The 13,385-nt window shown below is 31.8% G+C and overlaps 1 protein-coding gene across 1 annotated transcript; it reads right to left on the reverse strand.

The window, feature by feature from the left end:
- Positions 1-5,208: 5,208 nt before the first annotated feature.
- On the reverse strand, positions 5,209-13,317 carry LOC134723179 (tyrosinase-like protein 1). The gene is made up of 4 exons (XM_063586812.1): positions 13,227-13,317; positions 10,000-10,344; positions 8,429-8,541; positions 5,209-6,120 (listed from the first exon to the last, which is right to left on the reverse strand). Exons 1-4 carry the CDS (start codon positions 13,245-13,247, stop codon positions 5,250-5,252), a joined length of 1,350 nt encoding a protein of 449 aa, XP_063442882.1. The 5' UTR covers positions 13,248-13,317; the 3' UTR covers positions 5,209-5,249.
- Positions 13,318-13,385: the final 68 nt, after the last annotated feature.

A 13,385-nucleotide genomic window follows, 5' to 3' on the forward strand; every position in this document is an offset into this window, starting at 1 on the left:
AAAAACTTTAATAACGGAAAATACCGTAATCACGAATAGAAAGCAGGTATAAAGTTCCAGAGAACAAATAACAGACAAAGTCTCTAGGGTCGACACATATAATTACCGAAAGTAATGTTTTTCTCATCATATTACGCCACATTATATTAATATGCCAATACACCTTGAGACAATGATCAACTCAACAGTAAAGTTCGCTGAAACTCAAACATGATACTTTGATAAAAGGCATCGTTTGCAAAATGTGTTTGCATACTCATGATCATTTATAAATACATATAAAAATGATTCAGGAAAAGGACGTATAAAACAGATATTGCCGAGGTCAATAAAATGTTGATTGTACCGGTAACTTAATCTTCTAAACTGCATAAATGTTTTTGGAAAAAGTTAAAGGTTATGTCATGAATGTGTTTCCTATCCAAATCTATTTTTTTACGTTTTAGATTTTCCACAATTTCATGTGGTTTTTACTTATTATACATTCTGATCTACATTTACATTGTCTATCATTGCCAGACTGATTGATACATGTGATAATGAGTTATTTTATTTGGGTATTATTTAATCATAATAATGTTCCTGTCTCAACAAAATATGTACTTTAACATGTGCAGGGTCTGTCCTAGAATTGGCAGTAAGATGGATATCATCATCTCGTTGGAAGGTATTGTTTTTGAATTTATTTTAAAAAAGAACGAACTTTATTTTATAATTAGTTTATCAAATATCACTATACAATTTAAATTTTGGCATGAAAACTATATGTAAAAGAAGAGGGACGAAAGATACCAAAGGGACAGTCAAACTCGTAAATCTTGTAACTCGTAACTTTTAACTGCTAGAGTGCGGGAGGGCAAGATCTGTACAATAAATGTAGTGGCATTAAACAACTCATTGGAATAATAACATAATTTTCTAAACTGTTTTCCGTTTTTCATGAAGAGTTGTTGTTTAACTATTGCAGCTTGCAAGGGAGAGGATCAGCCTAACATAACGATTTGCTTTCATCCGTCTTGTTCATTAATTAATTATCGGGTTTCTCGGACTTAACCTGATCAGACAATACTGGGAATTTACTTTGAACTCATTACGATTTTGACAGAACATATATAATCAGCTGATTGCAACATATAGCTGGAAGTAATAAAGCACTAATTAATAAAGGTGTTGATTGCATTGTTTGATAAAATGGTATAGTTAAATGGCGTCCGTCTCATGTCATATAAATAAAGGCAACAGCAGTATATCGCTGTTCAAAACTCATAAATCCATGGACAAAAACAAAATCGGGGTAACAAACTAAAATCGAGGGAAACGCATTAAATATAAGGGGAGAACAACGACATAACACTAAAATGTAACACAAACAGAAACGGACCGAGCATCAGAAAATATCCCACGATAATAACAAATATAACATCAAAACCAAATACATGAATTTATGATAGACATGTTCCGTGACACGTCTTATCGCAACGTGAATTCACACTCAAAAATTAGAGAAAACAAACAACACAACGTTAAAATGTAATACACACAGGAACGAACTATAATATAACAACGGCCATATTCCGGACTTGGTACAGGGCCTATGAAGGATGTATTGACCATTTTGCGCACGTGTTTGAAGCAAACTTTTGACATCTCCTCTCATTCTATAAACAATCGATTGTCCGGAGAAAAAACTGTAATGACTGAATATGTTCCAAAGCAAGAAAAATCTCCGACTTAACACTGAAACTTTCAACTTTGATATAGATCGTTCATTTAGGAGTCCGTAAAAGAAAACTGTTTTTATAAGGAGGTGGCGGTAAAAAATTGACCCATGGGAATACTGTCAGAGGGACATTTAAACTCATGGATCGAAAATAAACTGACAACGCCATCGCTAAAAAAAGATAAATATATTAGAACACAAAACCCAACATAGAAATCAAAAGACTTAGCAACACGATCCCCACCAAAAAATGTAAGTGATCTCATGATCAGGTGCTCCAGAAGGGTAGGTAGATCCAGCTTCACATGTATCACCCATCGTGTTGCTCATGTTATTACAAACACGACAAATAGTCTTATTCGGTAGGTCACATAAATGAAAAGGGAACGGGATGGGAGTAAAGACATAAGGATCATATCTGTTATCACAGATCTGTGAAACCTACATAAAGATGATTTCAGCTTCAGCACTTGGAACTCGTTACTGAACAGCTTCTTTGTGATAGGAAATACTAGTCCTAGAATGAACTGAAAGATAAATACTCCGTATGTATACGCTGCTAGAATATGGAACACATTTCAAAGATGTTAGTTGAAAAAGATCACGCCTTTTTGCATGTGAATAAACTCATCATAGATACCAGGACTAAATTTTGTATATTCGCCAGACGCGCGTTTTGTAACGAAAGACTCAACAGTGACGCTCGAATCCATCAAAATGTTAAAAAAGGCTAAATCAAGTACAAAGTTGAAGAGCATTAAGGACAAAATTCCTAAAAGTTTTGCCAAATACAGCTTAGATAATCTATGCTTGAGGTAGAAAACCCTTATTGTTTCGCAAATTCTAAATTTTGCAAACAGTTAATTTATAAATTTCTGATCGTTACAGTCAGTAGGAATAGAAGTTTGTTTATTTTACCGTTTTAGTTGGACACAGAGGGGTTCTGCTGAAACGCCCTGACAATTTTATTTTGAAGAATTAAGAGTTTTGTAATTTCATACGTTTAAATGGGCTGTGCATTAGAATGCATTATTTTTTTCCTGTGTGTTTTATTCATATGTAGCATAGAGGGCGTAGGTTTTCACTCTTTAAAATCCTTTTCGCTTTAGTTGTATTCATTCAGCACGAAAAGGTCAATCTAAAAAGTCGAAATTTTCTTGGTATAATTTACTTCTTGTTAGAGTAGATATATCTTTTGTTTTTAAAGACTTTTTAGTTTTATACTGCTGTTTGACTTATATATTATATGTGAAGATATATTTTTGAATAATGATAAATTCAAATATCCATAGCTTTATATTGCATGTCTATTTATATATTTGATAACAGAGTGTTTATCTATACTTGGATATTTGGTACAAGTTTTGGTTTTATGTCTACAATGATGGTGGTTTGTAATAGGATAATACAAAACCATGACATTCTGTAAAATTAAGTCCTAAGGCAGTGCATTTACAAGCATCATTTATTCGGTTGCTACAGTCATTGTTGTTCTACAGTTATTGTTTTAGCAATAATCTGGGTTTTTTTTCAAATTTAATCATTTCTTCTCGTTTTTTATTTGCATCAATAGTTATCCGTTGCTGAGGCATGTACGGGATTTATTTACTAGTTCTTGTCATTTGCTTGATCGTTTATTGAAATATATCTGATCAGCAATCGCACCATATTTTTTTCTTTTTTATTTAAATCAGTTAGATAACTAATACTTTATTATAGCATATCTAATGTTGTGAAGAATAAATTTTCGGATAGTAATTGCGTCTTTTATCCTTTCTAGATTTCTTGTGTTATAAAAAGACAACCAGATAAACAATAGTACACATGACACAACATAGAAAACTAAAGAATAAACAACACGAACCCTACACAAAACTAATGGTGATCTCATATGCTCCGGAAGGGTAAAATTATGTTATTGGGAAAAAGTCACAAGGCTCCAAACTGCAATTTTCCGAACAATTTGAAATCGAAAAACTGTTTCAATCACTGTTTAAATGTAATCATCTCATTTTCACTTCATTGTAAGGTTAATATTGTTTATAAATTTAATGAGAGGCTAAAGAACTCACAAATTGGATTCAAATGGATTCACTAGATATAAAGTGGTTCAACATCACCTACTTAACATTTCTGAACTTACATATAATCTGAATTGATAATTTGTTAATACAATTAACTTTTATTTCTAATTAGATAAAAGAAGATATGGAAATGAGTGCCATTGAGACAACTCCCCATCCAAGTAACAATTTGAGAAAGGTAAGTCATTTTAGGTCAAATTACCGCTTTTAATCCACTGTCCTAGGTTAGGGGAGTGTTAGGATCCCGCTAACATGTTTAACCCCGACACATTCTGTATTTATGTGCCTTTCCCAAGTCAGGAGCCTGCAGTTCAGTGGTTGTCGTTTGTTAATGTATTACACATTTGTTATTCTTTCATTTTTTGTACATAAATATGGCCGTTAGTTGTCGGGGCCTTTTTTGGCTGACTCTACGGTATAGGCTTTGTTCATTGTTTAAAGACGTAAGGTGACCTATAGTTGTTAATTGCTGTGTCATTTTGCCTCTTGTGGAGAGTTATTTCATTGGCAATCATACCTCATTGTCTTTTTTGTATTAATCAAATGCGCTTCCCTCAGTTTTATTTTGAAACCCGGAATTTTTTTTTTTCTCTATCGATTTATGAATTTCGAACAGCGGTATACTACTGTTGCCTTTATTTGGAAAACAGCTGTCATAGTCCTGTCTTGTTACATACATTGCCTTCTGTAGAAAATGGCGGATTAAATCTGGTTCTATAGCTATGTTAACTCCTTATTTGTAAGATAGTAGCATACAATTCTAACATATTGACCACATAGCAAAGCCCATACCCCATTGTCAGTTATAAAAGGCCTTTTCTTTAACATAATAAATGCTACATTTAAAGTCAGTAGCAATCGGCATGATTAAAAAGACGCATTGATTCGAATCAACCATTTGTTTGATATTTACATGATGTGTGAAGTTATAAAATCGCAGTGACAAAAACAATAAAGGACGAGTGTTTTGATTGATTTTGTTCCCGATAGTTGCCGATAATTTCCTGACGTTTTTACAAATGCATGATGACAGCTGAATATTTTATTGAATGCAGCCATCATGGTCCCACTTCTTATGATTCCGTCTATTTTTATATAAAATATGATAAATGATGACAGCTGAATATTCGATTGAATGCAGCCATCATGGTCCCACTTCTTATGATTCCGTCTATTTTTATATAGAATATGATAAATGCAAACAAAAATCGCATCTATTGTTAGATTTTGCATTTTTTCAACTTCATTAACTGAGGAAAGATGAGTCCGGTCCATCACTAACGGAACATAACAAAAATATTTCAGTAACGAAATTTGTTTACTAGTACCTAACTTTGGTGAAATACATTTGTTTTAAGTAGGTTAACAATGGGCATATTAAAAACAAACGCAGTAAGGTATATTAAGCATGTGCCAATGTTTAATAACATTAATACAACAGTATTTTAAACGTCGAAAACAGAAATAGCACGAGTGTTAGGAGAGATATCATTTACCTCAAACAAATTTAGAGGAGTCCCAGCCGGTATTTCTTGCAGTATAGCTTGTTTTATACCTTGTAATGTTATATTATCTGGGCCTTGAGGTACACTTAAGGCAGCAAACGGGTATGCGATTGCATCTTGTACAATTGTTTCTTCACTTACTCTCTCCAGAGATACACATATATCTTTCTCTCTGTTACAGTATAGATCTTCACTATTTGAACAAAGATTTTTGCATGATGGCGCGGAATCATATCGTCGAAGACGCGCATATTTGTTACTGTAACCTTGTTGATTTGTAATCGGTGGATTTGGTTGGTATATGTAACTGTTAAATCTCATTTGACCATCTGGAGGGTGCTCTGGAAATCCTAATGGATAATCTGCAGGGGCATTCCGAATGCGTTTTCTAAATAATTCCCAGACGTAGTCAACATACGCATGATGACACCAGAATATTGGATCGAAAGCAGCAATCATCCCGCTTGCCATATTTCCATCTACCCAACGGTGTACACTGTTGTGATATCCTTCCCAAAAATACTTCATTTTTTCCCTTCGCACAATCTGACTATGCCTTTTTCTTGAAAGAACAAGCGCAACTGCTTTCTTAGTAATAAGGTTTGCAGTCGCACCGATATTACGTCTTATTTTAGCTCCAGGTAAGTTTGCAAAAAATCCTTCGGTAACCTCGCCAAAAGGTGTCCCAAAATATTTGTTTGAAAACAAAATGGTTCTTGCTTGACGTTTTCCCATAGCTTCATCTAACGTGGAGTCCCAGTATGGAGTAGTTACACCTGGACCAAAAACAGATTGCAATGCAGCTTCATATCTGAAAATAACAAGCAGTTCAAATATTGTGTTTAATAATTTATGTTATATTTACAATGCAAAAAGATACAATTCATTTATGTACAAGGAATAATCGTTTCAATCTTTTGTACATGCATAAGTATGAATCATTTATGTTCATTGCTTTAAAAGTAAACCTCTTTTCACAGATAGGGAACACATACCATAAGTGCAATCAAAAATGCTTATTTTGAAATCTGTGGTACATAGTAAGCTAGTAATTTTTTTTTTTAATTTTCATTTTGAAAGCAGGAGGAATTAGTACAAACAACTTTTTGATTGAACTTAACTATTTTTATTAGTTGATTGAAAGCGTTTGATTTTGTCAGTTTTTATAGTTAACTCTTGTAAGTTAAATCATTCTTTTACTAAAATAAATGTTTGTCTCTCTCTTTTGATATCAGATTCTTCAATCTTTACAGCGCAGAACTGAAATTTTGTATCTCTTTTTTTCAAACATTCAATTTGTTGTTTTCCATCTTTCAAAACTATATATTTTTTCCGTTTCGTCTTTGATTTTTACTTCTTTGAATGTTATATTACGTATTTTAACAACTGGTTTTTTATACAGGATTCTATCTATTTTTTTGGTTTAAGGGCATACGATACCGTTACAGGGTTAAAGGAGAATTTACATTTAACGAATTGTGAATCTGTAACAAACAACTAATATAGGAAGATGTGGTAAGGTGCCAATGAGACAACTCGCCATCCAATAGATATAGGAAGATGTGGCATGAGTGCCAATGAGACAACTCTTCATCCAATAGATATAGAAAGATGTGGTATGAGTGCCAATGAGACAACTCTTCATCCAATAGATATAGGAAAATGTGGTATGAGTGCCAATGAGACAACTCTCCATCCTAATAACAATTTATAAAAGTAAACCATTATAGGTCAAGGTTCGGCCTTCAATACGGAGCCTTGCCTCAAAACGAACAACAAGCTCTAAAGGTCCCCAAAAATTAGTAATGTAAAACCATTCAAACGGTAAAACCAAAGGTCTTATCTATATAAAAACGAGAAACACGTATGAACTACATGTACATAAACAAACTTCTATACATCAAATTGATGACTTAGGATAGGTGCAAACATTTGCATGCATGTTATTAGTATTCTATGAATGCTCAAATTGTGTTCCATATAATAAATACTAATTTAAAAAGTTATGATTAGTATTAAGGTTTAATTGTTTTAAAATTTTAAAGAATAAATAATCAAAACAAAAAAAAGGACTATAAGGTTACTTGGAAAAAGACAAATTATTGCTAGGTTAAGTGTTACAAAATATAAAAGATATATAAATGCAAGTCATAAAATTTGTGCAATGATCGATATTGATAAAAAAAAATAAACAAATCATAAATACATATACACAAACCAGATGAAATGAAATAATACTAAAATATGTTTCAGTTCAACAAGTGACTTTTGACAAAGTGATAAAACTAATAATTTATTGTTTGCTAAAAGAGCTTACTCATACATACATATGTGGTAATAAAACGTAATAAAGAAGAAAGTTCATATCAAGACTCTTATTAAAAGGATTAGCTTGTAAAGAATCAGTTGAATCATAATACATTAATTATGAGTTCAGTGGTAGTGTTTGTAGACTAGATTAAAGATGGTCGAACTATTTTTGCAACGCGTGTTAGGTTCATTTTGGTGATGAATCTCATCTGTTGTTTATACTTAGTTGACTTCTTAAATACGTATATATAAATAAATAATGCATTGAGTTTATTATTAAATAATTTAATTTTGGATGTAACGCGTCTTCTGATTGGCTAACGTTATTTAGTTATCTGCCCATAGACATAATTTAGTAATGTGACCATGACGTTATCAACGTTTTTTCATGGTTTTCTATGGTTAAAAATTAAATTTAGAATTACATTATAAGAAATGATTGTAATATTTGTTCTGTCTTTTCGAGGAACTAACATAAAAAATGTGGTGCACACTGTTGAATCTTGTATTTAATGCGTTTCCCCCGTTTTATGTTTATGACCCGGATTTGTTTTTGTCTATCGATTTATGAGTTTTGAACATTGGTATACTATTGTTGCCTTAATTAAAATAACCCGCTACGTGTGTTATTTATTGTGCACTAAACTGTTTATGTTATTTCTTCATTTATAGAAAAAATATTACAGTCATTCCTTAAATGCTTCAACTTTTTTTTATGATAGAAATGCATTGCACCCTAAAGCCATGACATATAAGCATGTATGAAAACAGAAATAAATATATTCTAAACCATATCAACTTGCACTTACAACAACAAATAAATTCTGTGCCACGAGAAGAAAGCTGGCCCTCTGTGTTCTTGAGGACTACCTGTGTGAATCATTGCAATGATGTCATAGGTACTCCTATCTGAGCGAATTCCCTGTAATTTTAAAAAATGAAATTTTTGATGCGGGTTTCGTATTAATACTATTATTTTGTATGAATCTTTTATAACTACAATGTTGCCCTGTTATCAAGAGATTATGTGGCGAGATACTGTGCTGGAATACCTGATGACCCAATATCACAAACATATAACAAATGGTGGTCGACATTTGAATCAAACGTTTTTCTGAAATGCATATCGTAAAGATAATTGTACACACGGAATAGAATTATCATTTTTTTTTAAATATTCCTTGTGTGATTTTTTATCTTGTGGAAGTCTCCTGCTGAGGTCTCTTAAAATACTTAGTATTTTTTTGAATTCTCAATGCTCTTCAACTTAGTACTTTATTTGGCCTTTTTAAACTTTTTGAAATCGGGCGTCACTGATGAGATTTTGTAGACGAAACACGCGTCTGGCGTATGTACTAAATTTAGTCCTGGTATCTATGATGAGTTTATTTGTAATGTAAATGTGCATCGTTCTACATCAAACCTATTTTTTTCATGTAGTCTGGCATTATGAGAAGATTTCTGAAGTTGTCAATTTGTTATAAACATTGAGGTTCAAAGCAATTTTAATTCATGAGTTTTGACCAAAAAAATCCTCCGCTGTCTGCATTTCCTTTCAATTACATAAACGCTTTAAAACCAGGTTTAATCAACGATTTTCTACATTTGAAATGCCAGTACCAAGTCAGGAATATGACCGTTCTTGTCCATTCGTTTTTGATGCGTATTGTTATTTGATTTTGCCATGTTATTATGGAAATTCCGAATTGATTTTCCTCTAAGTTCAGTATTTTTGTGATTTTACTTTTTTTTAAACATTCGATAACCTGAAAAAATGTATGCTGACTCGGCACGGTTTGAAACATAATCTTATCTGCCATTATGTTAGTTCCAAGTCAAAAGCAAGTCTTTCAATTCTATCCGATATCTCCTCTTGAAAACTTTTCTAAGCCTGGTATCAGTGAAGATTTTTTAAAAACTATATAATAATTGACTTGTTAAACAAGCCAGTTTGTGTTTATATAAAAACAAACTGTCGGACCTTATCCGAGATTGACGGAATGGCGTCACATAAAATATAGTTATGACAACTACTTTGTGAATTGACGCTGATATATTCTAAAAGATCTGTTCACAAATACCAATTTAAGGCCTTTTGACATTCGCCTAAAAAAATTAAGATGTTTCAATTTTGAACCAGTTGTATAACATTCTGGTTTCCTTCTTCTTAAAAAGGTCAACATATTTTAGAAGCGCAATAAGTCATTAACATTTACATGTTAAAATATATACATAAGGAAGACGCAAGTCTGTGTCGAACTTAAATTGACCTTCCAATTTATTGTTTAGCCTCTTTATAGCAAGTGCATAACCATAATTACATGTTTAAATATATGAAAATAGAAGACACTCGTCTATGTCTAACTACAACAATACTTACAAAATGATTTTTTAGCCTCTGTACAGCAAGTGCATACCATAGAAAGTTGGTTTCGTATGGACCTGCTCTTATTTCCCGTCGTACTAGTTTTTTAGCAGCCCTTCGTTTATGGCGAGATTTAGAAGCTGTATCCGCCTCACTGTTTATCTTCCGATACAATGCATTTAGGAAATTTGTGGAACTTGTGTCATTAAGCGTAACTGCTGCCGGTTGTAGAAATTTCTTGAAACATTTTATATTGATGCCTCTCTCAAAACAATCTGTTACATGACCAGTGGAATTTGTTTGTAAACTTGAGATGTTTGGGAGGAAAGCCACCAGTAACACAGTCAACAATAGACTGCCCTACAAATAAATAAAGCTTTTAATGAACAAGAATATGAAACAAAAATAAAATATAAAATTGATTGAAGAGGAAATTATTCTTGTGGTTTTCTTAATTATGTAAGGTTTGTGATGACCTTTCTATCAGTATACATGTTTGAAAAAGGCTTATACATCTTGAATTTTACTAAACAGTATGGAAAATAGTGTTAGATGTTATATAGATAATTATCCTTGTTATTTAAATTAATTCCAGCAACAGTAGCTTATCAAAAAATCAAATCAAACATCGGAATAAATTATTCTTTTGTTGAAAAGGACATTATGTAAGGTAAAAACACGAGAGAACTAAAATATGATAATTTTTAAACATGATTATCATATATTTTAAATGGGTACTATGGAAAATTAGAACTTCAATAAAATTTGACAAAACGCCTAAAGCACCGCAAGATATTTATAAAATCTGGAAAGAAAACTTGAAAAATAATCTAAAATTTGTTCTTCTTTTGAAAGGCGTTGACATCATTTATTAGAAAAAAATGGAATCGGTAATAGTGATAATTTAGACAGTAAATATAGTTTAAGCCTGAGTCAAAGTGCATTTTTCATGGTTTATCGTATAAGAATATCGATTTTATCAATTTATACAAACATAAAAAAAATTGTAAAAAAAGATTATTTCCCCCAAAAAGCATAAACATGAAGCAAAACATATTGTTAACTTTTTCTAACGTTTTGTTACATATACAGATTATCTGTCCAACATAAAATTTAATGAGATGTGGTGTGATTTACAATGAGGAAATTATCTAACATAATTATAAAGGCGTGTTTATAAGCAATTACTTATTATAGTTCATTGTACGGCCTTCTACAATACGAAAACAAATACTGTATAGTCAGCTAAAAAAAAATGACATGAAAATTCTGAAACAAACCAAACGAGAATACTTTAAAACAATACAACAAGTTAGTTTATATTCTTTTTTTTTAGAAATTTAGTAAATAGAGAAGGATGCAACCTTCAGAGATCAACGTACCATGGTTCTGATTTAACACGCCAGACGCGCGTTCGTCTTCGTTAGACTTATTAGTGACGCTCAAATAAAAACAAATATTAAAGCAAAAAAAGCACAAACTTAAAGAGCATTGAGGATACAAAATTCCAATAAGTTATGCCGAAAAGCAGGCCTAAGGTAATTTATGCCAGGAATAAGAAAATTCTTCGTATGTCAAAAAATTCATAATTTGGTGAACAGGAAATTCATAAAAATTACCATATAATTGATATTCATGTCAACATCGAAGTGCTGACTACTGTTCTGGAGTACCATCGGAGACGAAACGTTCACCAGAAGTGACATCGACCCAGTGGTGTAAATAGTTATCAAGTGTACCAGGCTTATAATTAAATACGCCGGACGCGCGTTTCGTCTACATTAGACGCATCAGTGACGCTCAGAATAAAATAGTTATAAAGACAAATAAGTACAAAGTTGAAGATCGTTGAGGATGATGAAGGATGGTCATATTTAAATCGTTTTTTGTTGTTGTATTTCTATAGAATGTGTGATGAAGTTATGAAGGTATGAAGATACACATGCAAAACATTTAAAATCAGGAACACTGGTTATTTTTCATCATGAAACTAAATGCAATTGCTGGAAAAATTAAAAACCTCTTGACCTTATAACAATCATATTCTGTGTTAAAAGAAAATCAAGCAGCATGATATGAAATCATACAGAAGGGCTAAATAAACTTTTGATAAACGGATAACACTTAAGCTTAAAATTTCATTCAGACATTTGTTTTTGTTAATATACAGATGTTGGAAAAAATGTGTCATGCGAAGACCGATTATTATACGATATTGTAGCAAGCAATTTCTGGAAATACATAAATATTTTTTCCAAAAAATATTTATAGCTGCAAATAAAAGCGGGCAAAAGGAAAAACTCTTTTTTTTTTTTTTGCCGTTTCAAGCAAAAATAATATCAAGGCAACAGTAGTAATTCCTTGTTTAAATCTTGTTATACTTAAAACAGAGAAACGTAGAGAAAATAAATAAAATTTCGGATCTCACATAGACTCCAAAAGGGATGAGATCGAGTGCGACGACATAGTATGCATCTCATGCTATGAATGAATCGCCCGTTTTTTGTATACTCGTTTAGTCATGATGAGGTTCACTTAGGGCACAAAACGGCCCAAAATATTAACTTTATCATAAAACACCAAAATTATTACATTTTGGTTTGGTAATGGATCTGTTTCAAAAGCCTTAATACTAAATAAATCAGTTATTTTCATAAAAGAACAAAATATTCTTCAAAGTAGGCATTTTTTTACATTTTGTCAAAATATGATGATTTTGTGCAATTTTCAGACCTAAAAGCTTTCAGAAAACCTGGAACAACACCTATGATCCAAATTGTTTTGTAACCGAGAGATTCGAATGTTGATATTGAATTCATCAACATAAAAAAAAATTGAATCGTGGATGGCGTCCAAGGGTAATTATGCAAAAAACAATTGAAATTATGGAAAACCTTGACAAAAATTTACCTAAAAACCTTGACAAAAATTTACCTAAAATACAAATATGGTTTATTAATGGTTCATAGCTTCATAAATTGTGAAGGAAGTGCCATAAAAATATGTTTTTGTCTTAATATTATATCACAAGTTTTTCTATGTCAAATTTGTATTATTGTGGCCTGGTTTAAAAAAATATTAAAAATGTAGGGCCAATTTCGACCTTCCTTAACGTTCGCAATCGGTAAGAGGACACACTCGGTAAAATTACAAAACATACACCGATACTCGTAATTAGTTATCAGAGTTACTAGGATTATAATTTGATACGCCAGACTCTTGTAATTTTACAAACAACTTACCCATGTTCTCTCGAGACCCATCCTACTTCCAAATCTATCGAAGACCCTAAACAAATGACTTTTGTTAGTACTTTGTTGATTATGCACATAATAATTTTAAAATCATTTAAAACATAAATTAAACGACTTTTTATTAGATGTATAAATCCGTCTTGATTT

The sequence above is a fragment of the Mytilus trossulus genome, chromosome 6, assembly GCF_036588685.1.
Source record: "Mytilus trossulus isolate FHL-02 chromosome 6, PNRI_Mtr1.1.1.hap1, whole genome shotgun sequence".
NCBI classification, from domain to species: domain Eukaryota; kingdom Metazoa; phylum Mollusca; class Bivalvia; order Mytilida; family Mytilidae; genus Mytilus; species Mytilus trossulus.